Here is a 26,028-nt window from a genome sequence, read left to right as displayed (position 1 = left end):
TTTTTTTTTTTTTTTTTTTCCGGTACATGGGCCTCTCACTGTTGTGGCCTCTCCTGTTGTGGAGCACAGGCTCCGGACGCGCAGGCTCAGCAGCCATGGCTCACAGGCCTAGTTGCTCCGTGGCATGTGAGATCTTCCCAGACTGGGGCACGAACCCGTGTCTCCTGCATTGGCAGGCGGACTCTCAACCACTGCGCCACCAGGGAAGTCCGAAAAGTAAACTCTTACACACTGCTCATGAGAATGTAAACTCAGTACAATGGACTGTTTGTGCTCTCCCCAAATTCATATGTTGAAATCCCAACCCCCAGTGAGATGGTATTAGGAGGTAAGACTTTGGGAGGTAATTAGGGAGATAATCCCATTCATGATAGTGGAGCTCTCATGAATGGGATTAGTGCCCTTATAACAGGGACCTCAGAGAGCTGTCTTTCCACCATGTGAGGATACAATGAGAAAACGGACACCTGCAACTCATAGGTGGATCCTCACCAGAACCTGACCATGCTCACACCATGATCTCACAATTCCAGCCTCCAGAACTGTGAGAGATAAACTTCTGTTGTTTATGAGACTCCTGCTTACGGTTTTCTGTTATATTAGCCCGAAAGGACTAAGATACTCAGGTTGTTCAACATGAGGTGTCATTGTTCATATTTTTGACTCTGAGAATTATGTCCCCTGAGTACATGACGCTCACCCATAGGGCCGCAACACAATGGCTGATTTGACAGAAGCATCTTGATTTTGTATGCATTTTGAAAAAGTAATGCCCCTTCTAGAAAAGTATTCTAAAAAAAATGTTGATGTGTGCCAATGTTTACCTATAAAGATGTTTTTCTATAAGTGTTATTCAACAGGTAGAGAATAATTTGCAATGATAATTTCACAGTTCAACAGTATGGTTTGGGGTAAACATTGGGTCTCTTAAGATTATGTTATGGAAGAATATATAATGACATGAAAAAATGTTCACAATTTGTGGTATGTGACACACTGCAGTTATAAAACTGCATTTCTGGTTGTTTTCCTTTTTCATTTAAAAAGACCTGAAGGATAAACAACAAAATGTGATTCATCTCTGAACTGTAGGATAAAAGGTGGTTTGTAATTTTTTCTTTTGGATTCTCTATTTTTTACTACAAATCTGTACTACTATTGTAATAAAAAGTTATATATATATATATTTTAAGAGGTTATATATATATATTTTAAAAGAAGGTCACAATCATTGAAATACCTCCTTTTAAAATTATAATAAGAAATAAACACGCATATTTTAAAATGTATGATCCTTGGTCTAGACACCTCTCTGAATATTCATTTACATTGTTATTCATTCTGTTTGGAAATATCCTATTACTGTGTGTGCACAGGACAAAACTGAAGCATGGAAAGATTAAACAACAGGCACAAAGTCACACGGCTCTAAGGTGGTTGTCACAGGAACAGAAAATGTTTCTTGTGATAACAAGCCCAGTGGGTTTTCCCCAATAAACAGATGGTTTTGACTATGTACTAGGCTCTTCACTAGTCATTAGTTAGGTTTTTCAGATCTTCACCACCCCTGTCACCAGTGCCTTCAAGCTTGGCCTTCTGACCATTGTGCTGAAACAGCAAGAGTGAAGAAAACCTTAGCAGATCATGGCATCCTGTGCTTCATTAATGCTCTTGGAAAACTGATGACTGGGGAGCAGGTAAGAAGAGGAAGGAAATGTGGATATGCCCTGTGGCTGGAGGCACACTCGCTTGTCAGAAACTCCAGCACTATTACAACAAATTGATAATGTATGACTTCTTTTAGCAGAAAGTCGAGCTTCAAACAATTGTCCACATTTTTGGGATTGCTATGGGAAGAAACATTGCATAGTAGAAAGGATTGGAGGTCAGAAATACCCAATTATGTGACTTTGGGCAACTGACTGAGCTTTCTTCAGCCTCTGTTCACTACCATCCCAAGAAAAGCAGATGATGAACCTATGCCATTGGGTTATTATTGGAAGGCCAGTCTCTTAGTGAGGAATGAATTAATCCTTCTTAAATACAGGATCTGTCATGTTACTCTCCCATTAAAAGGCTTACTCTTATGCCCAACTGCTTATTACATGGTGATGAGTGTCACCATTTCTGAGTCAAGGATTCACACATCGAATGTAACCATCTTACTTATTTCCCAGATTCTCCCATCTGAACTGACCTTCTTCCTCTGGGTCACTTATACAACATTTGGCATCACTTCTCTGCTCCTGCTCATCCTTTAAAGCCCAATGCAGTGCCACATTCATCATGAAACTTAGCTTAACCACCCTGATTCTTGTGTGTATTTGCCTCAGAAATCCTGGTATTATGATTATTTCAGTGCTGTACTTGATTATTTGCTGATATTGTCTTCCAGCTGTTCTGTACAATACTTGCCACTTCGGGCATCTTATAAGAACTGTATTTTAAATGCAGCCATGATCAAAGCCTTGGGCACACAGGAAGCATGTAATACTGATGGTGGATGAGGAAAACTTATAAAATGAGTGAGAAGGGGGATGAAGGAGGGGTAGGGTGAATACAGTCATCACTCAGTATCTGAAGGAGATTGGTTCCAGGTATCTTATGCAGATACCAAAACCCCGGGATGCTCAAGTCCTTTGTACAAAATGGTGTATTATTTGCATATAACCTACGCTTGTCCTCTCATATGCTTTAAATCATTCCTAGATTACTGATAGTACCTAATACAATGTAAATGCTATGTAAATGCTTAGTACACAGTGAATTCAAGTTTTGCTTTTAGGGACTTCCTAAAGAAAATTTTTTTAAAAAAATATGTCAATCCATGGTTGGTTGACTCTACAGATATGGAACCTGTGAATATGAAAGGCTGACTATACCTTTCTCTTTTTAGCTTTGGAAGAATAGATTCAGGTAAAAATTTTTTAAAAATCGTGTCTGTTTGCCAGAGGATATAATATTAGAAAAATATTCTTGGAGAAATAGTCTATCCTCATGATTAAAGGTGAAAAATATATGAAAAGAAGTGTTGTCCCCTCATCTAGATCTGGTAACAATACTTATGATATCTCAAAAAAAAAAAAAGACTTTTTACTTGAGGCTTCGGTTAAATAGCCTTTCAGCTTAAGGTTATGGTAGCTTTTTACTTACTTTAATAAACATCCAGCACATATTTTGAAATTTTTCAGATTATGGAAGTACAATAGAATATCAGAAATGGTCTGTGTTCTCTCCAAATTTACCTTTTCATTGGTGAGACAAGACAGAGGTTAAAAAAGAAATCGTAATATAAAAATCCAATGGAGTTACCTTGCAAGAGTGTATAAAATTTAGACAGAAATAAATGACAGAAACACATGGCCAGGAAAACTAATGAAAGATATATTTGTGTCAATACAAGTTAATTCATATTTGGAAGACTTTAAGGAGGCCAAAATAACTGGAATCTGATTGAGAAGATTCTTCATTTGTTTTGTTTAGAAAATGTGTTAAAAGATATGACAATTCTCATCAAAGGATATGATAATTCTCATCAAAGTCTATATTTGGGATTTTCTTTATGGTATTTTATGTCTAAGTAGGAAAAAAGCATGAAACAAAATATGTCTGCATACTCAAAATAAATTAATAACATATCCGTCAATATTTGAATAAAGCCTATGCAGTTTAGCCAGCCATTGTGATCTGTTTAAATATTTAAGAGGTTGCCAAGGCAGAACTCTCAAACTTGACTTATGCTTTGAATTTTTCATTCAAATGATTTTGTGTTATGTCCAACAAAGCAAATCCATATTTAAGGCCAAAAATCATCTCCAATAAAGTTTATAATTTATAAACTTATTTATTATTCCTATATGTATTAATTTTATCTACTACTAATTTAACACTTATCAAACATGTGTTTCTATATGTATGTACCATTTCTCAAGCTCATTTTTAAGGCATTGGATATTTTTGCAACTTTATAAAGGTTATCATTTTATACTGTACTTGAGAAATGCCCCCCAAATATTAGTGGGTCAAATGGCTCATTATTTTGCTGTCTATCAAGAAAACAGGGGAAAATTCAGCCTCTTTTCTATTAGATTTTCTCAAATAGTTTTTGAGTCACAGTCATAAAAACAAATGAAATTATCTGTCTAAAGCAAATCTTCCTCTTAGAGACAAGTGGTAGGTTTAGGAGGAACACATCTCCATCCTGGAAGTATTTTCCTATTTTATCAGTTTTCTCAGCTAGTTACTATTTGAAAGATATATTTTAATTATATTTAACTCTGCATAAGTCAAAATGTGTATTGTGTATAAACTATATAAATTTCCTAACTGGAAAAAAAACTGGGCAAATCTAATTGCTTTCAGGGTCAAAAATAAACAGAATATGGGTAAAGTTTTTAGTCATAGCTGTTTGCATTGTGAATGAATCAGTTGAGCTTGGATACTGGTATGGAATGGAAGATTTCTAATATCAAATATATTTGTCAGTTCACAAGGTAATTTCATCAACAAATGGTCACTAACCCAATGGTCAGTGATAAAGGTGAAAACTTTTAGCCAGAGACGTAATAAGCCTTGCTTGAGGTATACAGAGAGAAAAATTGGTGAATTTGTCCTTCCTTGTTCTGTGTATTAGCCTTCACCTCCACACTTATTCATTAGGTGTATAAAACCTACATAACACTTAATCACAGTTTCTGAGACCATTACATTGGATTTCCTGATGTAGATGACTGATACCAGGAGTGAGCTGGGGCTGGGAGAACCAGGCAGTGGGGCGGGGGTAACATAGAAATCTGTGGGTCCAGAGTAAATGGGGAGAGGGAAGTCTAGACTAAGAGAGGGTCATGAATCTAGGAAGTCAGAGGTCGGGCTGAGGGCACAGGTTCCACATCCAGCTAGACAGATAAGTTTGGGTAAGACATTAACAGGCAGAAATAAACCCAATCCAAAGGCAAAGTCTGCCTTGGTGGCCTGAATGGTAAGAGACAGACGGTTACAGTACCACAGTTTCTCCACTTCTGCACTATTAACATCTGTGGTTGGAGAATTCTCTGCTGGGTGAGGCTGTCTTATGCATTATAGGATGTTTAGCCCCATCCCTGGCATCTACCCACTAGTTGCCAGTAGCTACTCCCTTCCTCCAGTTGTGAGAAACAAAAATGTCTGAAAATGTTCTCTGAAGAGCAAAATCACCTCTAGTTAGGAACACCTACAGTAAACAAATGTGACTTTCCCTCAAGTTGGGGAGAATGTGGGTTTGACCATGACATCTTTCAAGTTTCCAGCATCAGGATTCTTTGATATAATCTCAAAGCTGTGAATCTGACATTGTTATTACGAGGAAAATTAACATTCCTAAATTCTGTTAGGACTTAAGACTCCAATAAAAAAAAAAGACTTCCATATTCAAGATCAGAAATTGTGTTTTTATGTTGTGTTTTCTACATTCAGTGAAAACTACACATGATAAATCCTACACACTGAAAAATCCAAACCTTTTATGTAAAGAACAAAGAGATTTCTGACTTGAATCATATAAACATTGTTTGCTATAGTCTATGAAATGACACACTGTAAATATAAATTATTTGCAACCAAAATGTATGGTAATTCCATAAAGCTGCCACACCAGACTTCCAAATAATACCCCCGGAAGGAAAAAAGTCCTATGTGTTTCACCCACAGAAAGATATAAAACAGCTGGAAAAAAAAAAACATTGCTGGTTTCTTTCCTCTGAGGTTCCTATTGCATTTCCATCATGGGCCTTATTGCAGGCTAAGTGTGTCCCCCAAAATTCATATGTTGAAGTCCTAACCCTCTGTCCCTCAGAATGTGACTATTTGGAGATAGGGTTTTAAAAAGATAATGAAGTTAAAATGAGTTCACTTGGGTGAACCCTGATTCAGTATGACTGGTGTCCTTGGAAGAAGAGGAGATTAAGACAAAGAGACACACAGAGGGAAGACCACATGAAGACACAGGGCAAAGAAGACCATCTACAAGCCAAGGAGAAAGGCCTCAGAATAAACCAACCCAGCTGACACCTTGATTCTGAACTTCTGGTCTCCAGAATTGTGAGAAAATAAATTTCATCCAATCTGTGGTACTTTTTTCTGGCAGCCCTGGTAAACTAATACAGGCATTTTCCACATTTTCCCTCTTCTCCCATGGTCCTTTTTGCTTGCTGGTGCCACTTGCCTACAGATAATAGCACTGTACTACTTGGATGATTTGGATGGAATTTGATTTTGAAATCTATGATAAAGTACCAATCTGACTCGTATTAGAAAATGTTTCATGAGGAAATATTCAGATATTAGAGGAAAGAGAAGCATGGCAGATTAGAAAAGTGAAAGGCATCAGATGAAATTAGGGAGACTTTCTCAACGCTCCAAATGCATCCCAGCCTTCTCTGAAGATGCTCGTATCACTTGTGCAATGACAGATACCATCCTTGATTTTAAAATACAGCTGTCATTTCCTAGCTGTATGTCTCACTTTTCTGAAGTGTGCATCATTTTCCATATCTAAAAAGGAGGGTTGAGATGGTGCCACTTTCTTAGAGTTATCATGAAGAGTAACTGGTTTAGCCCACATATCTGATGGCTGATAGAAAGCAAGCCCTAAGTGTTAGCTATTATTCCTAACATCAATATTAGGTAGTAGTCATGCATGTGTTATATCTTTATTATGATCATTTCTAGACTAACTTTTATTGTTTTCTCATTTTGTCTTAGAGTCTCAATTATGAAATTTAAAGACATGGGATTAAAGTACCCCCAAACACAGAGATTTGGTTAAATATAAAAATGCCTTTTTTTCCCCTAAACTATGATCATTATTGCATTCAGAATGGTTAAGAAGACTAGTTAGAGAAACTCTGAAGTCACTCCAGGGGGAATATATAGCAAGTCAGAAAAATTATATTCCAATCAAAGATGGTATGGTTATGAATTAACCATAAATTCAAATTGTGAACAGATAATGTATATCATCTATATTAGCAGTCACATATTCCATTAGAAGTCACTTTTACTTCATAGTGCATATTTAGAATTTACAAATGGCTGATGCCTCAGCATTGCAGAAATACTCAACAATATTGGAGGATTTTGACACTTAGTTTAAAAATGTACTTACTATTATAAATGTGCAATGGAAATAATTTCATGAGCATGGCATGATTCAAAGCACTGATGTGAAACTGGGGATGATTTTATTATTATTTCACTCGCTTGAGTGCTAAGATGCATTTTGGATTTATTTAAAGTAGTAATTCTCAAACAATAATTTATTTGCATAGTTATTAATATATTCTAGACCACTAAAACTGTCCCATTTTTAAAAACTTGTAATATGATTTTTGGCTTTGCATCACTGGAAACACCTGCTGATGGATGGATTTGTTTTAATAGCAATGGATCATACTTATACAATTATTTTTATCATATGTTAGAGTGAAAACAAGTTTTCATTTTAGGAGGCATACAAATGAATATGATGTCATTATTTCCAAACATATCAGGGAATCCAAAATTTATAAAATCTTATAAATCATGCTGTGATGCTGACAAGACATTTGCAACTGCACACCATAGCAAGTTGCATTTTTTACATGAATGGACACTTTCTTTTAAGAATACTTAAAAATGCAGAAATGTAGGCACAACCTGCTCACTGTGATTATGTAGGAAATAAAGAGAGAGGATGGAAGAAGGAGACTGAAACAGAAAGAAGCCATGAGATTATGGGGAGGAGAATTTATTAAATTCAAGTCATGTCAACAATTACTTGTTAAACAGCTATTATGTGCTTTACACTCCGTAAAACACCGAGTTGCTTAAAAAATGAATAAAAGTGAAACAAGGAGGGGAAGAAGGAGAAGGAGGAAAAAGAGCAAAAAGACCACAACCCTGGTCTTCTTTATCATATGGGATTCTTCTGGATTTATGTTACATTCCACTTGGGGGAGACTGTAAAATCCCAAATGGAATACACTTAGCAGATTCACCTTTCAATTATAAAATCAGGGAGGACTTCAGATCACCCAGGAGAACTTAGCCCATTTTGATCATTTGCACAGTGTTGAACATCTCCAGCAGTTTTCTGTAGCTGTCCTGTAGCTCTATGTCCTACCCTGATCTGCAGGTGGGTGGGGCATCCTCTCTATGGGGTGGGGGGCTCCAATAGGCTGCTAAAGAAGGTAACTGGGCACCGGCACCCATCATCCACTCCTTTCTACCTGCCAGAGTCACTGGTTACATGAAAGACCACTTCAGATGGACATGAAATCCTCAAAAAAAAATCTCTCTGAAAGGCAGGCACCAACTCATGCTCATGGTAGCTTGAAATTCCCTGGAAGCCATTCTTCATCATGGCTGAGGAAAGTGCTTAGGACACCGGGACTTAAACGGCACCATAAAAATAACAAGGTATTAAATAAGCCTCAGCTTTCACAGGCTGGAAGAGGAACAGTGGGGGGCAATATTCAAATGAACCAGGTTCAGCTGATCACACATTCTGTTGAGGTAAATCAATTCACTCAAGGTTCTTTAAAAACCTGGAGGTTTCTCCTACTTTCTAAAAAGAAGTGTGAAATAAGATGAAAGACTACCTTTTTCAGATTGCCCTAGAAAGGACTTTTTCTTCATTGCAATTTGGGCAGAGAAAACTGGGGAGAAGAGGGATGGAATGCAAGAACAGCTTGAATTGTGACTACAAATATAAATGGGCTGCTTACAATTTCCAACACGTTTAACACGGTGGGTACAGGCACAGGCCTGGACAACTTACAAGTGTGAGGAAGAAATCACAGGTCATGTAATTTAGGAAATGCCGTTTGGTCCAGCCCCTCACTCAAGAGATAAACTGACTTCCCCAAGACAACACAATGACCTGGTAAGAGGAAGAGGACCAGAGCCTAGATTTCCCGTCACCTCCTTTAGATCTTAAAATCTAAGATACAAGTTGCCAGGTGTGACTGGTGGATGGAAATCATACTTGTAACAACATTTAAAAGGCAAAATAAAGTAGTAGAATTATTAAGTGATGCCCTGACTTTTTCAACCTCCAATTTCAAAGGAAACAAATTGCTTTACTCACCTGCAGGGAAAAACTCGCTCATTTTCTTTTTGTAGATTTTGAAGTCGACTTCTAGGAAGACACAGAAGATGATCCGATCCACCTAGAGGCAAACAATAGACACTTAAAGTGAAAGGAAATATGGCAAATGCCTTCCCAGAACATGGTCTTGGAACAAAAAAAAAAACAGAAAACATCCCACAGATTTTTGGTGCTACACTGCTAACTACATGACAGGAATGAGTGGAGTGGAGTTCGTGTGTGTGTGTGTGTGTGTGTGTGTGTGTGTGTGTGTGTGTGTGTGTGTGTGTGTGTGTGTGTGTGTGTGAGAAAGAGAGAGAGAGAGAGTGTTTGTGAATGCACTCTTTATGTAAATAAACCCATGGGCAATTTGGTGGAAAGATGCTATATAAATCAAATAAGAAATAATAAATGACAATAAGCTACTTTGCAGCAAGCTATAAATAAGATCTGAGATTCCATCAGGATACCTAGACTTTATGTTCTATTAAACAGCCACATGAGAGATGTACAGCAGAAAGACGATAAAGTATGTCAGTAAATGGAGAGCTCTTTGTCCTACCCTTGTTAGACAAATATATTTATCAAACCTGTTAGTATTTGAACATGGCCTAAAAACTTCACGCAGTGTAATTTGCATGCAGTCACTTGCTTTTAGCTTTACACACTTGGAAATGCAACAGAAATAAAATATAATTAGTTGACAGTACACGAGGTCAATGTAACTTTAATCTGGTAGGATATTACTGAGTAAGGAAGTGCCACTTCAAAAGTAAAATGTGTACATAGTCCCTTTTCTCTGTTTCGAGAGCTTCTGCATGTAAGGAGTTTCTTTGAGACATTCTGAGAGTAATACGGTAAACAGAGAAGAGAGATGGGATACACATAATAGCTCACGGATATCTGATATTAAATCGGTGACTCAATTTTGTGTCTTGAAAACAAACACCCCTTTAGTTCCTTTATTTTAACAATGTACAAAAAGTTACAAAATTACCCCATCCATCAAACTGCAACTGGCAATTAACTAGAACATCAGTAGGAAACAGAAGTGGGGTATGCTGGTGGCAGGACAGGAAAAAACCCAAATGGATGCCATCCACCCAACCCCTCATCTCTCCCAGCCTGTAGGGGACAGAGTCATGTGAGCCAAGTCCCAAAGTTCCCAGTAGGAGCGAAGATCTGCAGGAGTGGGACGGGAGAGGATTAGGACACAGGAATCACCAGGGTTCCCTGATGGAAGCTCGGAGATGCGGCTTCCTGATCCCTGCACAAGTCTAGACCCCCAGCCAGTAGACCACCTCCTGGGCAGTCACTGGACTTCACCAAAAACCATGTAGCGCTACCCCAGTCACTGTCCCACAGGGTGGAGAGAGCACTTGACCTTCAGAAATGGAAGGACTGGGATGCAAAGAACCCTATTTTCCTTTCTCTCTATTCATTTGAACTTCTGGGGTCCAGCCTTGTCTGCATGGCAGTAACGTTTGCTACAAATGTGAAAACTGTCACCATCAACTTACTCTCAGGTGATCTATAAATTTTGTGGAATAAATGATTATCTGTGCAATGCTGAATGCTCGTCTCCACTATGCTTATGGTGTATTTATGCCCTGTGGCTAAAGATAAGAATCATAATGTCGAACAATAGAATCGAGTTACAAAAGGACATACTTGCTTTGATACTGTTATGTGAATTTTTAAGCACAAAGATACAACAGTGTAGGGATTCATTCATAAGCAATAATGACCATAAACATAAACGGGAATGTGACACATGAACTTCAAGATGATGATGATTTCTGATAAGGGAGGGAAGGTAAAATGATGGACAGGTAAGACTTTAAATGAATAGTTAATATTTTATTTATTTAGAAAGAAAAAATATTTAGAAAAAATATGGCAAATGGGTAACAACTATCAACTATGGGGGTAGGTACATGGATATCATATTATGTTCTACACTTTCTGTATGTATGAAATACATAATTTAAAAGTCCTAACATTAAAAATAAGACTCTGTTACTACTCAGCCATAAAAAAAGAATGAAATAATGCAACTTGCAGCAACATGGATGGAAACAGAATTATCATACTAAGTGAAGTAAGTCAGAAAGAGAAGAACATAGCATATGGCATCACTATTATGTGGAATCTAAAATATGACACAGATGAACTTACCTACGAAACAGAAACTGATTCACAGACATAGAGAACAGACTTGTGGTTGCCAAGGGGGAGGTGGGTGGGGGAGGGATGGACTGGGAGTTTGGGATTAGCAGATGCAAACTAGTATATAAAGAATGGATAAACAACAAGGTCCTACTGTAGAGCACAGGGTACTATATTCAATATCCTGTGATAAATCCTAATGGAAAAGACTATGATAAAGAATGTATATATATGTATAACTGAATTGCTTTGCTGTACAGCAGAAATTAACACTCTAAATCAACTACACTTCAATAAAATAAGTTAAAAAATAATAAGATTCTGTGTTAGACATACTCTGCTCTCCAGTTGCATTGAACTACTGATAATTTCCAAACACTATAATTATTCTCACTTCTGTGCCTGTGATGGTTGACTTTTTCTCCAGGCTTCAAATGATCATATTATTTCTAAAGCCCCTAATTAAGATCAAAATCAAAACAAGAAAATTTGGTTCAACCCAGATCTAAGAAGAATAAGCTGGACAGTCTCATTTGTACTCATTTCTCCCTACTTTTACAGTCACTTAATATAAATTATGAGATACTTTTTAAACATCTTCATTGGAGTATAATTGCTTTACAATGTTGTGTTAGTTTCTGCTGTATAACAAAGTGAATCAGTTATATGTACACACATATCCCCATATCCTCTCCGTCTTGTGTTCCCCTCCCACCCTCCCTATCCCACCCCTCTAGGTGGTCACAAAGCATTGAGCTGATCTCCCTGTGCTATGCGGCTGCTTCCCACTAGCTATCTATTTTACATTTGGTAGTGTATATATGTCAAGGCCACTCTCTCACTTCATCCCAGCTCCCCGTGTCCTCAAGTCAATTATCTACGTCTGTGTCTTTATTCCTGTCCTGCCCCTAGGTTCTTCAGAACCTCTTTTTTTTTTTTTAAGATTTCATACATATGGGTTAGCACACAGTGTTTGTTTTTCTCTTTCTGACTTACTTCACTCTGTATGACAGACTCTAGGTCCATCCACCTCACTACAAATAACTCAGTTTCGTTTCTTTTTATGGCTGAGTAATATTCAATTGTATATATGTACCACATCTTCTTTATCCATTCATCTGTCAATGGACACTTAGTTTGCTTCCATGTCCTGGCTATTGTAAATAGTGCTTCAATGAACATTGTGGTACATGACTCTTTCAGGATTATGGTTTTCTCAGGGTATATGTCCAGTAGTGGGAGTGCTGGGTCATATGGGAGTTCTATTTTTAGTTTTTAAGGAACCTCCATACTGCTCTCCATAGTGGCTCTATCAACTTATATTCCCACCAACTGTGCAAGAGGGTTCCCTGTTCTCCACACCCTCTCCAGCATTTATTGCTGGTAGATTTTTTGATGATGGCCATTCTGACTGGTGTGAGGTGATACTTCATTGTAGTTTTGATTTGCATTTCTCTAATGAGTAGTGATGTTGAGCATCCTTTCATGTGTTTGTTAGCAATTTGTATATCTTCTTTGGAGAAATGTCTTTTTAGGTTTTCTGCCCATTTTTGGGGTGGGTTGTTTGTCTTTTTGATATTGAGCTGCATGAGCTGCTTGTATATTTTGGAGATTAATCATTTGTCTGTTGCTTTGTTTGCAAATATTTTCTCCCATTTTGAGGGTGGTCTTTTTGTCTTGTTTATGCTTTCCTTTGCTGTGCAAAAGCTTAGAAGTTTCATTAGGTCCCATTTGTTTATTTTTGTTTTATTTCCATTTCTCTAGGAGGTGGGTCAAAAAGGATCTGGCTGTGATTTATGTCATAAAGTGTTCTATGTTTTCCTCTCAGAGTTTTATAGTGTTGGGCCTTACATTTAGGTCTTTAATCCATTTTGAGTTTATTTTTGTGTATGGTGTTAGGGAGTGTTCTAATTTCATTCTTTTACATGTAGCTGTCCACGTTTCCCAGCACCACTTATTGAAGAGGCTGTCTTTCCTCCATTGTATACTCTTGCCTCCTTTATCAAAGATAAGGTGACCGTATGTGCATGGGTTTATCTCTGGGCTTTCTATCCTGTTCCATTGATCTATATTTCTGTTTTTGTGCCAGTACCATACTGTCTTGATTACTGTAGCTTTATAGTATAGTCTGAAGTCAGGGAGCCTGATTCCTCCAGCTCTGTTTATCTTTCTCAAGATTGCTTTGGCTATTTGGGGTCTTTTGTGTTTCTATACAATTGTGAAATTTTTTCTCTAGTTCTGTGAAAAATGCCAATGGTAGCTTGATAGGGATTGCATTGAATGTGTAGATTGCTTTGGGTAGTATAGTCATTTGCACAATGTTGATTCTTCCAATCCAAGAACATAGTATATCTCTCCATCTGTTAGTATCATCTCTAATTACTTTCATTGGTGTCATAGTTTTCTGCATACAGGTCTTTTGTCTCCTTAGGTAGGTTTATTCCTAGGTATTTTACTCTTTTTGTTGCAATGGTAAATGGGAGTGTTTCATTAATTTCTCATTCACATTTTTCGCCATTCGTGTATAGGAATGCAAGAGATTTCTGTGCATTAATTTTATATCCTCCTACTCTACCAGATTCATTGATTAGCTCTAGTAGCTTTATGGTAGCATCTTTAGGATTCTCTATGTATAGTATCATGTCATCTGCAAGCAGTGACAGTTTTACTTCTCTTCCGATTTGGATTCCTTTTATTTCTTTTTCTTCTCTGATTGCTGTGGCTAAAACTTCCAAAACTATGTTGAATAAGAGTGGTGAGAGTGGGCAGCCTTGTCTTGTTCCTGATCTTAGTGGAAATGGTTTTAGTTTTACACCATTGAGAACAATGTTGGCTGTGGGTTTATTATATATGGCCTTTATTAGGTTGAGATAAGTTCCCTCCATGCCTACTTTGTAGATAGTTTTTATCATAAATCGGTATTGAATTTTGTCAAAAGCTTTTTCTGCATCTATTGAGATGATCATATGGTTTTTAATCCTTCAATTTCTTAATATGGTGTATCACAATGACTGGTTTGTGTATATTGAAGAATAATTGCATTCCTGGGATAAACCCCACTTGATCATGGTGTATGATCCGTTTGATGTGCTGTTGGATTCTGATTGCTAGTATTTTGTTTGAGGATTTTTGCATCTATGTTCATCAGTGATATTGTCCTGTAGTTTTCTTTCTTTGTGACATCTTTGTCTGGTTTTGGTATCAGGGTGATGGTGGCCTCGTAGAATGAGTTTGGGAGTGTTCCTTCCTCTGCAATATTTTGGAAGACTTTGAGAAGGATGGGTGGTAGCTCTTCTCTAAATGTTTGATACAATTCACCTGTGAAGCCATCTGGTCCTGGACTTTTGTTTGTTGGATGATTTTTATTCACAGTTTCAATTTCATTACTTGTGATTGGTCTGCTCATATTTTCTATTTCTTCCTGGTTTAGCCTTGGAAGGTTATACCTTTCTAAGAATGTGTCCATTTCTTCCAGGTTGTCCATTTTATTGGCATAGAGTTTCGTGTAGTAGTCTCTTAGGATGCTTTGTATTTCTGCCATGTCTGTTTTAACTTCTCCATTTTCCTTTCTAATTTTGTTGATTTGAGTCCTCTCCCTCTTTTTCTAGATGAGTCTGGCTAATGGTTTATCAATTGTGTTTATCTTCTCAAAGAACTAGCTTTTAGTTTTATTGGTTTTTGCTATTGTTTTCTTTGTTTGTATTTCATTTATTTCTGCTCTGATCTTTATGATTTCTTTCCTTCTGCTAACTTTGGGTTTTGTTTGTTCTTCTTTCTCTAGTTCCTTTAGGTGTAAGGTTAGGTTATTTATTTGAGATTTTTCTTGTTTCTTGAGGTAGGCTTGTATAGCTATAAACTTCCCTCTTAGAACTGCTTTTGCTGCATCCCATAGGTTTTGGATTGTCATGTTTTCATTGTAATTTGTCTCTAGGTATTTTTTGATTTTCTCTTTGATTTCTTCAGTGATCTCTTGGGTATTTAGTAACATACTTATGCTCCATGTGTTTGTGTTTTTTATGTTTGTTCCCCTGTAATTGATTTCTAATCTCATAGCGTTGTGGTCAGAAAAGATGCTTGATATGATTTCAATTTTCTTAAATTTACTGAGGCTTGATTTGTGACTCAAGATGTGATCTATCCTGGAGAATGTTCCATGCACACTTCAGAAGAAAGTGTAATATGCTGTTTTTGGATGGAATGTGCTATAAATATCAATTAAATCTATCTGGTCTATTGTGTCATTTAAAGCTTCTGTTTCCTTATTTATTTTCATTTTGGATGATCTGTCCATTGGTGTAAGTGAGGTGTTAAAGTTCCCCACTCTTATGTTACTGTCGATTTCCTCTTTTATAGCTGTTAGCAGTTGCCTTATGTATTGAGGTGCTCCTATGTTGGGTGCATATATATTTATAATTATTTTGCCTTCTTCTTGGATTGATCCCTTGATCATTATGTAGTGTCCTTCCTTGTCTCTTGTAACATTCTTTATTTTAAAGTCTATTTTATCTGATATGAGTACTGCTACTCCAGCTTGCTTTGAATTCCATTTCCATGGAACATCTTTTTCCATCCCCTCACTTTCAGTCTGTATGTGTCCCTAGGTCTGAAGTGGGTCTCTTGTAGACAGCATATATAAGGGTCTTGTTTTTGTATATATTCAGCCACTTTATGTCTTTTGGTTGGAGCATTTAATCCATTTACATTTAAGGTAATTATCGATATGCATGTTCCTATCACCATTTTCTTAATTGTTTTGGGTTTGTTTCTGTAGGTCATTTTCTTCTCCTGTGTTTCCCACTTAGAGAAGTTCCTTTAGCATTTGTTGTAGAGCTGGTTTGGTGGTGCTGGATTCTCTTAGCTTTTGCTTCTCTGTAAAACTTTTGATTTCTCCACTGAATCTGAATGAGATCCTTGCCGGGTAATCTTGGTAGTAGGTTCTTCCCTTTTATCACTTTAAGTATATCATGCCACTCCCTTGCAGCTTGTAGAGTCTCTGCTGAGAAACCAGCTGTTAATCTTATGGGAGTTCCCTTGTACATTATTTGTTGTTTTTCCCTTGCTGCTTTCAATAGTTTTTCTTTGTCTTTAATTTTTGCCAATTTGATTAATATGTGGCTCGGTGTGTTTCTCCTTGGGTTTATCCTGTATGGGACTCGCTGCACTTCCTGGACTTGGGTGGTTATTTCCTTTCCCACGTTAGGGAAGTTTTTTACTATAATCTCTTCAAATATTTTCTCTGGTCCTTTCTCTCTCTCTTCTCCTTCTGGGACACCTATAATGCGAATGTTGTTGTGTTTCATGTTGTCCCAGGGGTCTCTTAGGCTGTCTTCATTTCTTTTCATTCTTTTTTCTTTATTCTGTTCTACAGCAGTGAATTCCACCATTCTGTCTTCCAGGTCACTTATCCGTTCTTCTGCCTCAGTTATTCTGCTATTGATTCCTTCTAGTGTAGTTTTCAGTTCAGTTATTGTATTGCTCAACTCTGTTTGTTCTTTAATTCTTCTAGGTCTTTGTTAAACATTTCTTGCATCATCTCGATCTTTGCCTCCATTCTTTTTCCGAGGTCCTGGTTCATCTTTACTCTCATTATTCTGAATTCTTTTTCTGGAAGGTTGCCTATCTCCACTTCATTTAGTTGTTTTTCTGGGGTTTTATCTTGTTCCTTCATCTGGTACATAACTGTCTGCCTTTTCGTCTTGTCTATCTTTCTGTGAATGTGGTTTTTGTTCCACAGGCTGCAGGATTGTAGTTCTTCTTGCTTCTGCTCCAGTCATTGTGTTTTAATTGTCATATGTTTCTAGGTATTTTTTGATTTCCTCTTTGATTTCTTTAGTGCTCTCTCGGTTGTTTTGTAGTGTATTGTTTAGCCTCTACGTGCTTGTATTTTTTTTTACAGTTTTTTTCCTGTAATTGATATCTAGTCTCACAGCATTGTGGTTGGAAAAAATATTTGATATGATTTTAATTTTCTTAAATTTATCAAGGCTTGATTTGTGACCCAAGATATGATCTATCCTGGAGAATGTTCCATGAGCACTTGAGAAGAAAGTGTATTCTGTTGTTTTTGGATGGAATGTCCTAGAAATATCAATTAAATCCATCTTGTTTAATGTGTCATTTAAATCTTGTGTTTCCTTATTTATTTTCATTTTGGATGATCTGTCCATTGGTGAAAGTGGGGTGTTCAGGTCCCTTACTATGATTGTGTTACTGTCAATTTCCCGTTTTATGGCTATTAGTATTTGACTTTTGTATTGAGGTGCTCCTATGTTGGGTGCATAAATATTTACAATTGTTATATCTTCTTCTTGGATTGATCCCTTGATCATTATGTAGTGTCCTTCCTTGTCTCTTATAATAGTCTTTATTTTAAAGTCTATTTTATCAGATATGAGTATTGCTACTCCAGCTTTCTTTTGATTTCCATTTGCATGGAATATCTTTTTTTATCCCCTCACTTTCAGTCTGTATGTGTCCCTAGGTCTGAAGTGGGTCTCTTGTAGACAGCATATATAAGGGTCTTGTTTTTGTATCCATTCAGCCACTTTATGTCTTTTGGTTGGAGCATTTAATTCATTTACATTTAAGGTAATTATCGATACGTATGTTCCTATTACCATTTTCTTAATTGTTTTGGGTTTGTTATCGTAGGTCTTTTCTTTCTCTTGTGTTTCCTTGCTAAAAAAAGTTCCTTTAGGGCCTCCCTGGTGGCGCAGTGGTTGAGAGTCCGCCTGCCGATGCAGGGGATACGGGTTCGTGCCCCGGTCTGGGAGGATCCCATGTGCCGCGGAGCGGCTGGGCCCATGAGCCATGGCCGCTGGGCCTGCGCGTCCGGGGCCTGTGCTCCGCAACGGGAGAGGCCACAACAGTGAGAAGCCCGCATACCGCAAAAAGAAAAAAAAAAAAAAAAAAAAAAGTTCCTTTAGCATTTGTTGTAAAGCTGGTTTGGTGGTGTTGAATTCTCTTAGCTTTTGTTTGTCCGTAAAGTTTTTAATTTCTCTGTCGAATCTGAATGAGATCCTTACTGGGTAATCTTGGCTGTAGGTTTTTCCCTTTCATCACTTTTTCTTTGTATTTAATTTTTATAGTTTGATTAATATGTGTCTTGGCATGTTTCTCCTTGGATTTGTCCTGTATGGGACTCTCTATGCTTCCTGAACTTGACTGACTATTTCCTTTCCCATATTAGGGAAGTTTTCAGCTATAATCTCTTCAAATATTTTCTCAGTCCCTTTCTTTTTCTGTTCTTCTTCTGGAACCCCTAAAATTTGAATGCTGGTGCATTTAATGTTGTCCCAGATGTCTCTGAGACTGTCCTCAATCCTCAATTTTTTTCATTCTTTATTCTGGTCTGTGGTAGTTATTTCCACTATTTTATTTTCCAGGCCACTTATCCATTCTTCTGCCTCAGTTATTCTATTGATTGCTTCTAGAGAATTTTTAATTTCATTTATTGTGTTGTTCATCATTGTTTGTTTGCTATTTAGTTCTTCTGGGTCCTTGTTAAACATTTCTTGTATTTTCTCCATTGTATTTGCAAGATTTTGAATCACCTTTACTATCATTACTCTGAATTCATTTTCAAGTAGACTGCCTATTTCCTCTTCATTTGTTAGGTCTGGTGGGTTTTTACCTTGCTCCTTGATCTGCTGCATGTTTTTCTGTCTTTTCATTTTGCTTATCTTACTGTGTTTGGGGTCTCCTTTTTGCAGGTTGCAGGTTTGTAGTTCCCATTGTTGTTGGTGTCTGCTCCCAGTGGGTAAGGTTGGTTCAGTGTGTTGTGTAGGCTTCCTGGTGGAGGGGACTGGTGCCTGTGCTGTGGTGGATGAGGCTGGATCTTGTGTTTCTGCTGGGCAGGACTGCGTCTGGTAGTGTGTTTTGGGGTGTCTGTGAACTTACTATGATTTTAGGCAGCCTCTCTGCTAATGGATGGGGTTGTGTTCCTGTCTTGCTAGTTGTTTGGCATGGGGTGTCCAGCACTGGAGCTTGCTGGTCGTTGAGGGGAGCTGGGTCTTAGCATTGAGATGGAGATCTCTGGGAGAGCTCTCACTGACTGATATTATGTGGGGCCAGGTCTCTGGTGGTCCAATGTTCTGGACTCGGCTCTCCCACCTCAGAGGCTCAGGCCTGACACCTGGCTGGAGTACCAAGACCCTGTCAGCTACATGGCTCAGAAGAAAAGGCATTAAAAAAGAAATAAAATAAAATAATAAATAAAATAGTTATTAAAATAAAAAATATATTATTAACATAAAAAATTTTAAAAAAAGAGAGCAACCAAACCAATAAACAAATCCACCAATGATAACAAGTGCTAAAAACTATACTAAGATAAATATAAAAATCAGAAACCAGTCAGTCACATATGGCAAACCCCAAGTCTACAGTTGCTCCCAAAGTCCACTGCCTCAATTTTGAGATGATTCGCTGGCTATTCAGGTATTCCACAGATGCAGGGTACCTCGAGCTGACTGTGGAGATTTAATCCGCTGCTCCTGAGGCTGCTAGGAGAAATTTCCCTTTCTCCTCTTTGTCCACACAGCTCCTGGGGTTCAGCTTTGGATTTGGCCCCACCTCTGCATGTAGTTCACCCTCTGGTGTCTGTTCTTAGCCCAGACAGGACGGGGTTAAAGTAGCAGCTGCTTCAGGGGCTCTGACTCACTCAGGCCGGGGGGAGGGAGGGGTACGGATGTGGGGCGAGCCTGCGGCAGCAGAGGCTGGCGTGACGTTGCACCAGCCTGAGGTGCGCCATGCGTTCTCCCGGGGAAGTTGTCCCTGGATCACGGGACCCTGGCAGTGGCAGGCTGCATGGGCTCCTGGGAGGGGAGGTGTGGACAGTGACCTGTGCTCGCACACAGGCTTCTTGGTGGCGGCAGCAGCAGCCTTAGTGTCTCATGCCCGTCTCTGGGGTCCGCACTGATAGCCACGGCTTGGCGCCTGTCTCTGGAGTTCATTTAGGTGGTGCTCTGAATCCCCTCTCCTCATGCACCCCGAAACAATGGTCTCTTGCCTCTTAGGCAGTTCCAAACTTTTCCCCAGACTCCCTCCCGGCTAGCTGTGGCGCATTAGCCCTCTTCAGGCTGTGTTCACGCTGCCAACCCGTCCTCTCCCTGGGATCTGATCTCTGAAGCCCGAGCCTCAGCTCCCAGCCCCGCCCGCCCCGGCGGGTGAGGAGACAAGCCTCTCGGGCCGGTGAGTGCCGGTCGGCACCGATCCTCTGTGTGGGAATCTCTCCGCTTTGCCCTCCGCACCCCTGTGGCTGCGCTCTCGTCTGTGGCTCCGAAGCTTCCCCCCTCCACCACCCTCCATCTCCACCAGCAAAGGGGCTTCCTAGTGTGTGGCAACTTTTCCTCCTTCACAGCTCCTTCCCCAAGGTGCAGGTCCCGTCCCTATTCTTTTGTCTCTGTTTATTCTTTTTTCTTTTGTCCTACCCAGGTACTTGGGGAGTTTCTTGCCTTTTGGGAAGTCTGAGGTCTTCTGCCAGCGTTCAGTAGGTGTTCTGTAGGAGTTGTTCCACATGTAGATGTATTTCTGATGTATTTGTGGGGAGGAAGGTGATCTCCATGTCTTACTCCTCCGCCGTCTTGAAGGTCCTCTCCTGGGATTTTTTTTTAAACACTTATGTTGTGTGTGTGTGTGTGTGTGTGTGTGTGTGTGTGTGTGTGTGTGTGTGTGTGAGAGAGAGAGAGAGAGAGAGAGAGAGAGAGAGAGAGAACGTTTGTTGGGGGGAGGGGAGGGGAGGGTTAGTGGTAATGCTATTCACTGCTACTAAGTGTACTTTTAGGCATTACAGACTAAATACAGATTTCTTAAATATTGCAAAGAATTGTAAGCCACCTTTTAGCACTTTAGGGTTTGTTACCATGGAAATGGTATGGGTCCAAAATTCAGCAACCTGATTTATTTATTTTTTCCTCAAAGAGAAGATGGATGATGAGGGAAAAGTACTTTTATTTTAAGCTAATTGAATCACCCAGTTCCCTGGCCTTACCCTTAGGCATAACACTGAAAATATCTTGGAAGCAAGTTGAATCCAAGAATTAACCTCATGTGCCAAGTGCTTGTTATATATGCATATGTGCATGTATTTTTATACACAGACCGGGTTATTGTTGGATAAGATCTCATTTAGTTGGCAAGCTCTGTGTTTATAAACTCATCATGGGTACTGATCACCACTTGTGGTGGACAATATTTTCCAAGATGGCGTGCAAGATATCCCATCCTTCAGGTTCCTCTTGAAATGTAATGCTGATTCTCCTCTCTTTGAGAGGTGGGATTTATATTTCCTCCTCTTGAATCTGGGAGTGCCCAGAACTCTGGCAGAGATATGTGAGTTCTGAGTCCATGTCATGAAAGGTGATACAGTTTCTGCCCAGTCCTCTTGGGATGCTCGTTCTCATACCTAATCATCATGCCATGAGGAAGCAGAGACCCTGGAGAATCCATGTGCAGATGGATTCACAGCCCTAGCTGGAAGTGAGTAGCCCCTAGATGATCTCAGCTCCTGGCTTTTGAGCTACTCCAGGTAATGCTACATAGGGTGGAGATGAACCTTTCCTGCTGAACTCTACCCAAATTGCAGATTTGTGAGCAAAACAGAGAAATACATAGTTAGAAACTGGCTATTTTTCTAGCTTGTTCCTACGGCCATGTTTGGGTTCTTGCTTCTCTAGCTATGTGGTAACGACTCCTATTGAGAAACTCAGACTGAATGGGGTAGAAGTCGAAGTCACAATGGTGTGACAAGAAGATCATAGAAAGTCTAATTGCTACATGGCTGAGAGATTGGAAATCTGACTTGTACAAAGGAGGAAGGACCCGGGTGATCCACTCTAGCCCCAGAAAAATTTCATGAACATATAGAAGAATGCCTCACTACTGAGGCTTTGGAGCATGGTTTCCTGGTTAGGTATAAATAGAGCAATTTTGTACAATGGTTGTTCTTCAGAGACTATATTCATTTATTATTCAGATATTAACTGAACACCTTCAGTTTGTGGGGCTTAGCCCACGTGCCAGTCTCTCACAAGAAAACCTGAATCCAGAATTGAGGGATTTCCCCCCGCACCAAGGCGAAACAATTAGTGGCAGAATCTTAGGCCTCTTAACTTCACATCTAAGTGTTCTTTGTGTGATATCACACACAGGGGACTGAGTTTCTAGGCCTGTCACCAGTTCTGTGACACTGACAAGCCATTGTCTCTCCAGGCCCCAGTTTCAAGTCTTTATAAGGAAAGGATTGTATTACATCATTTCTATAGTTTCCTCCTTCCCTCCTTTTTTTTATCTCAAAGTCTATCTCTGTGGTCGTTTGGTACTATGTCAACTTAGTTGAGCTGAAATTACATTTCTCTGAAAAACTCTAGCATAGAGTTGGCTATAGAGCAATTTCTATGAGATCTGGGGGGCAGAGGTGCAGCTGCAGCTCTTTTGCTGGGCAGGTGGGTGCAGGGCACCGGATTCTGGGCAGGTCGTGCACTGTAGCTCATCACTGCCTCACCTGGGTGTGAGGTAGCCAGTGGGCCCACAGCTTCTCCAGCTCTTGCTGGCTCTCTGAGTCCTGGGCTGAGCACACATGCAGTTCTGCATCAAGGGCACTGCCTTCTCTTCTGTGGGGCACTGCAGGTTTGGGGTTCCAGGCAGTAAGAGGCAGATATACATGGCAGTTTGTCCCTGTGGATTCCACCTTGCTCCCATGGCTCCTACTTTGTCCTTGCCCTCTTCCATTTTGCAACCAGCTTTCCTCTTGACTCCCTGCCCTGCTGACATGCTCCAGGCCTGGTCAGATGCAGAGGCAATGACCTTCCACACCCTTGTTTACCACCTCCCTCTGCTGGGCCCTTGTTAGGGGCTCTGCTCAGCCATCCATCCCCTTCTGGACATTTACTTCCTCAGTTTCTCCCAAAGTTGTATAAGTTCTAACTCCTGTAACAAACCCCTTATTCCATGTCACTCATAAGGCTCTGCTTCCCTGATTAAACCCGACTGATGTAATCTTTATTACCATTTCATTGAATATCATGGTGAAGAACATAAAGAAAGGCAAAAAATAATACCAGTGTTCCTCTTTGGAAGTGTGTAGCCTGTCAGGGCTACTCAGATCCAATGACTTTCTTCAAGATAGACTTTGAGGGCTTCCCTGGTGGTGCAGTGGTTGAGAATCTGCCTGCCAATGCAGGGGACACGGGTTCGAGCCCTGGTCTGGGAAGATCCCACATGCCGCGGAGCAACTAGGCCCGTGAGCCACAACTACTGAGCCTGTGCGTCTGGAGCCTGTGATCCGCAACAAGAGAGGCCGCAACAGTGAGAGGCCCACGCACCGCGATGAAGAGTGGCCCCCGCTCGCCGCAACTAGAGAAAGCCCACGCACAGAAACGAAGACCCAACGCACCCATAAATAAATAAATAAATAAATAAATAAAATTTTTTTTTTTTAAAAAGATAGACTTTGATTGGTCCTAGCGCATCGTCTTGGTGAACTTCCTGAAGTATGCAGGCACTGTTTGGTAGTTAAAGAAACTTTTGTACTTAAGATGACTCACCCTTATTTTTTTTCATGTACAAGTTGTTAGTAAACTCAGATGGGTCCTCAGGCTAAAATATAATTGCAAATACTAAAAAAGGCGACATTTCCCTTTAAAGTGAAAAGACAATATCAAGTATTGGCAAGGATGTGGATTAACAATAACTCTCACAAACTACTTTTGGTGTGATTACTTTGGAAAACTATTTGGCAGTACCTACTCGATTAGCTGAATATGCACAGATGCTACAACCCAGCAATTTCACCCCTAGGTAGACACCCAGCAGAATATCCATGTATGTTCACAAAAGGACACATCCTGCAATGTTCAGAGCAGCGCTATTTGTAGTATCTCCAAACTGGAAGCCACTGAAATGCCCACAAATGGTAGAATGAAGAAATGAATTGTGATCTGTTCATACAAGGGGATACTACAAACCAGTAAGACTGGAAAAGTTAGGACTATACACAATAATATAAACAAACAGTACTGAGTAAAAGAATGTAGGATAAAAAAAGAGTACACACTGGATGGTTCCATTTCTATACAGGTCAAAATTGTTAGAGAAATAGGAAAAATCACCTGTGGTGTTAGATGTTAATATAGCAAATTACTCTGGGGTGAGGGTTGTGAAGAGGGACCCAGGGGAATGCTTGGGATCCTGATTTTTCAATCTGGGTGCTAGTTCCATAGACCTGTTTAGTTTGTGAAAAGTCATACTTAGGATCTATGCTCTTCTCTTCAATAAGAATTCTTTTTAAAGGTTGAAAGTCTTTTGTTACAATTGTCTTGGTCAACAATCAAAAATCTATTTCCACTGACTTAGAGGTCAGAAAAGTCCTTTAAAAACTGACCTCCTAAAGGCAATCTCTCCATATATTTCCATTGATGCTAACTGTAGCTCACCCATCAAGGCATAAAGGAGTAAAGATGTATTTTCTTTACCAAGATATCTATTAATCCACAGTTGGGGGTTTTATGCCCCATAAACACAATGACATAAGTTCTATTAATCTTTTTCAGCATCATAGCCACTGCCCCTGAAAAGGGTTACACAGTGAAGCAGGTTTGGAATATCCTCAGCCGACCTCCATGTTTCACGGCTAACAGTCCTAGGGCCGTTGACACAGCCAAGATTATCACGTGTTCAGCAATCCTGGGAGAATGAATGGAGTCTGATGAATGCAACTTGCTTCCCCAATGAGAAACAACAAACATTCAGAGACTTGGTGTGCAGGCAAATACTGCTTTAACTGATGGCCCTCCATCAGTATCCTGTGTAAATACAGCCTGATGGGCAAGGGGGGTGAAGTCCAGACTTATTGACAGATAAACCAACAGCCTCACCAGTACAGGCTTGGATATTGGGTATCTTCCTAAAACAGTGGCTGCTGCTAATAAGTGAATTAAATTCCAGGGCTTAAGGATCAACGTGGCATGAGTACGGTTTCTGAGAGGGATGGAGACGAGGGCAGTTGCAGCTTGCTTGGTGCGATGGGTAAATCAAGGGTAAATAGAGTTATAAGGGGATACGCTCACTGCTGATTAAAGAACAAAACAAAGAAATGGGATGCCTGGGTCCTAGCCCTTCCGTTTCGACTCAGTGGAGTAAAGGTGAACAATCTGCTCTCCTCCCCAGTGTATTAGTTCTTTGTTGTTGTCTAACAGATGACTACAAACTTCACAACTTATAAAACAAAGTTCTATTATCTCATGGTTTCTGTGGGTCAGAAGTCCAGGCTGCACAGAGTTGGGTCCTCTGCTTGGGGTCTCAGAAGCTACAATCAGGTGTCAGCTGCACTGCAGTTCTCACCTGAGCTCCGGGTCTTCTTACAGCCTCATTCAGGTTGTTGGCGGAATCTAGTTCCCTGCAGTTCTAGGACTGAGGTTCCCGCTTTCTTGCTAGCTGTTGACTAGGGACAGTTTTAGCTTCTAGAGGCCACCTGCAATTCATCGCCATGCGGCCCCAAAAGGCAGCTCAGGACATGGATGCTTTCTTTCTTTCAGGCCAGCAAGAGTATGTCTCTATGACTTTCTCCATCTCCAACCTGTAGACTCCTTTTAAGATCTTGGGCCCCACCAGGACACTCTCCTTTTTAATGAGCTAAAGTGATTAAATACCTTAATTACATCTACAAAAAAATCTCTTTTGCCTAATCCAGGAAGTGAAGACCCTATCATGTTCACACTCACGGGGAGAAGATGGACAAGGTGTGCTCATCAGGGGGT

General features: G+C 39.7%; 1 protein-coding gene across 3 annotated transcripts in view; it reads right to left on the bottom strand.

Annotated features, from left to right (window-relative positions):
• Nucleotides 1-26,028, bottom strand: part of MACROD2 (mono-ADP ribosylhydrolase 2) — a 1,980,208-nt gene that overhangs the window by 180,424 nt on the left and 1,773,756 nt on the right. For all 3 annotated transcript variants that reach the window (XM_082645906.1, XM_082645907.1, XM_082645908.1), the window contains exon 9: nucleotides 9,104-9,185. In XM_082645906.1, the coding sequence (XP_082502032.1) occupies nucleotides 9,104-9,185 (82 nt within the window). The remainder of the gene's footprint in view (nucleotides 1-9,103; nucleotides 9,186-26,028) is intronic.

The sequence above is a fragment of the Mesoplodon mirus genome, assembly GCF_964341445.2.
Source record: "Mesoplodon mirus genome assembly, chromosome: 15".
Taxonomy (NCBI): Eukaryota; Metazoa; Chordata; class Mammalia; order Artiodactyla; family Ziphiidae; genus Mesoplodon; species Mesoplodon mirus.
The sequence above is the reverse complement of the archived record's forward strand: the minus strand, read 5'-3'. Positions and strand labels throughout refer to the sequence as shown.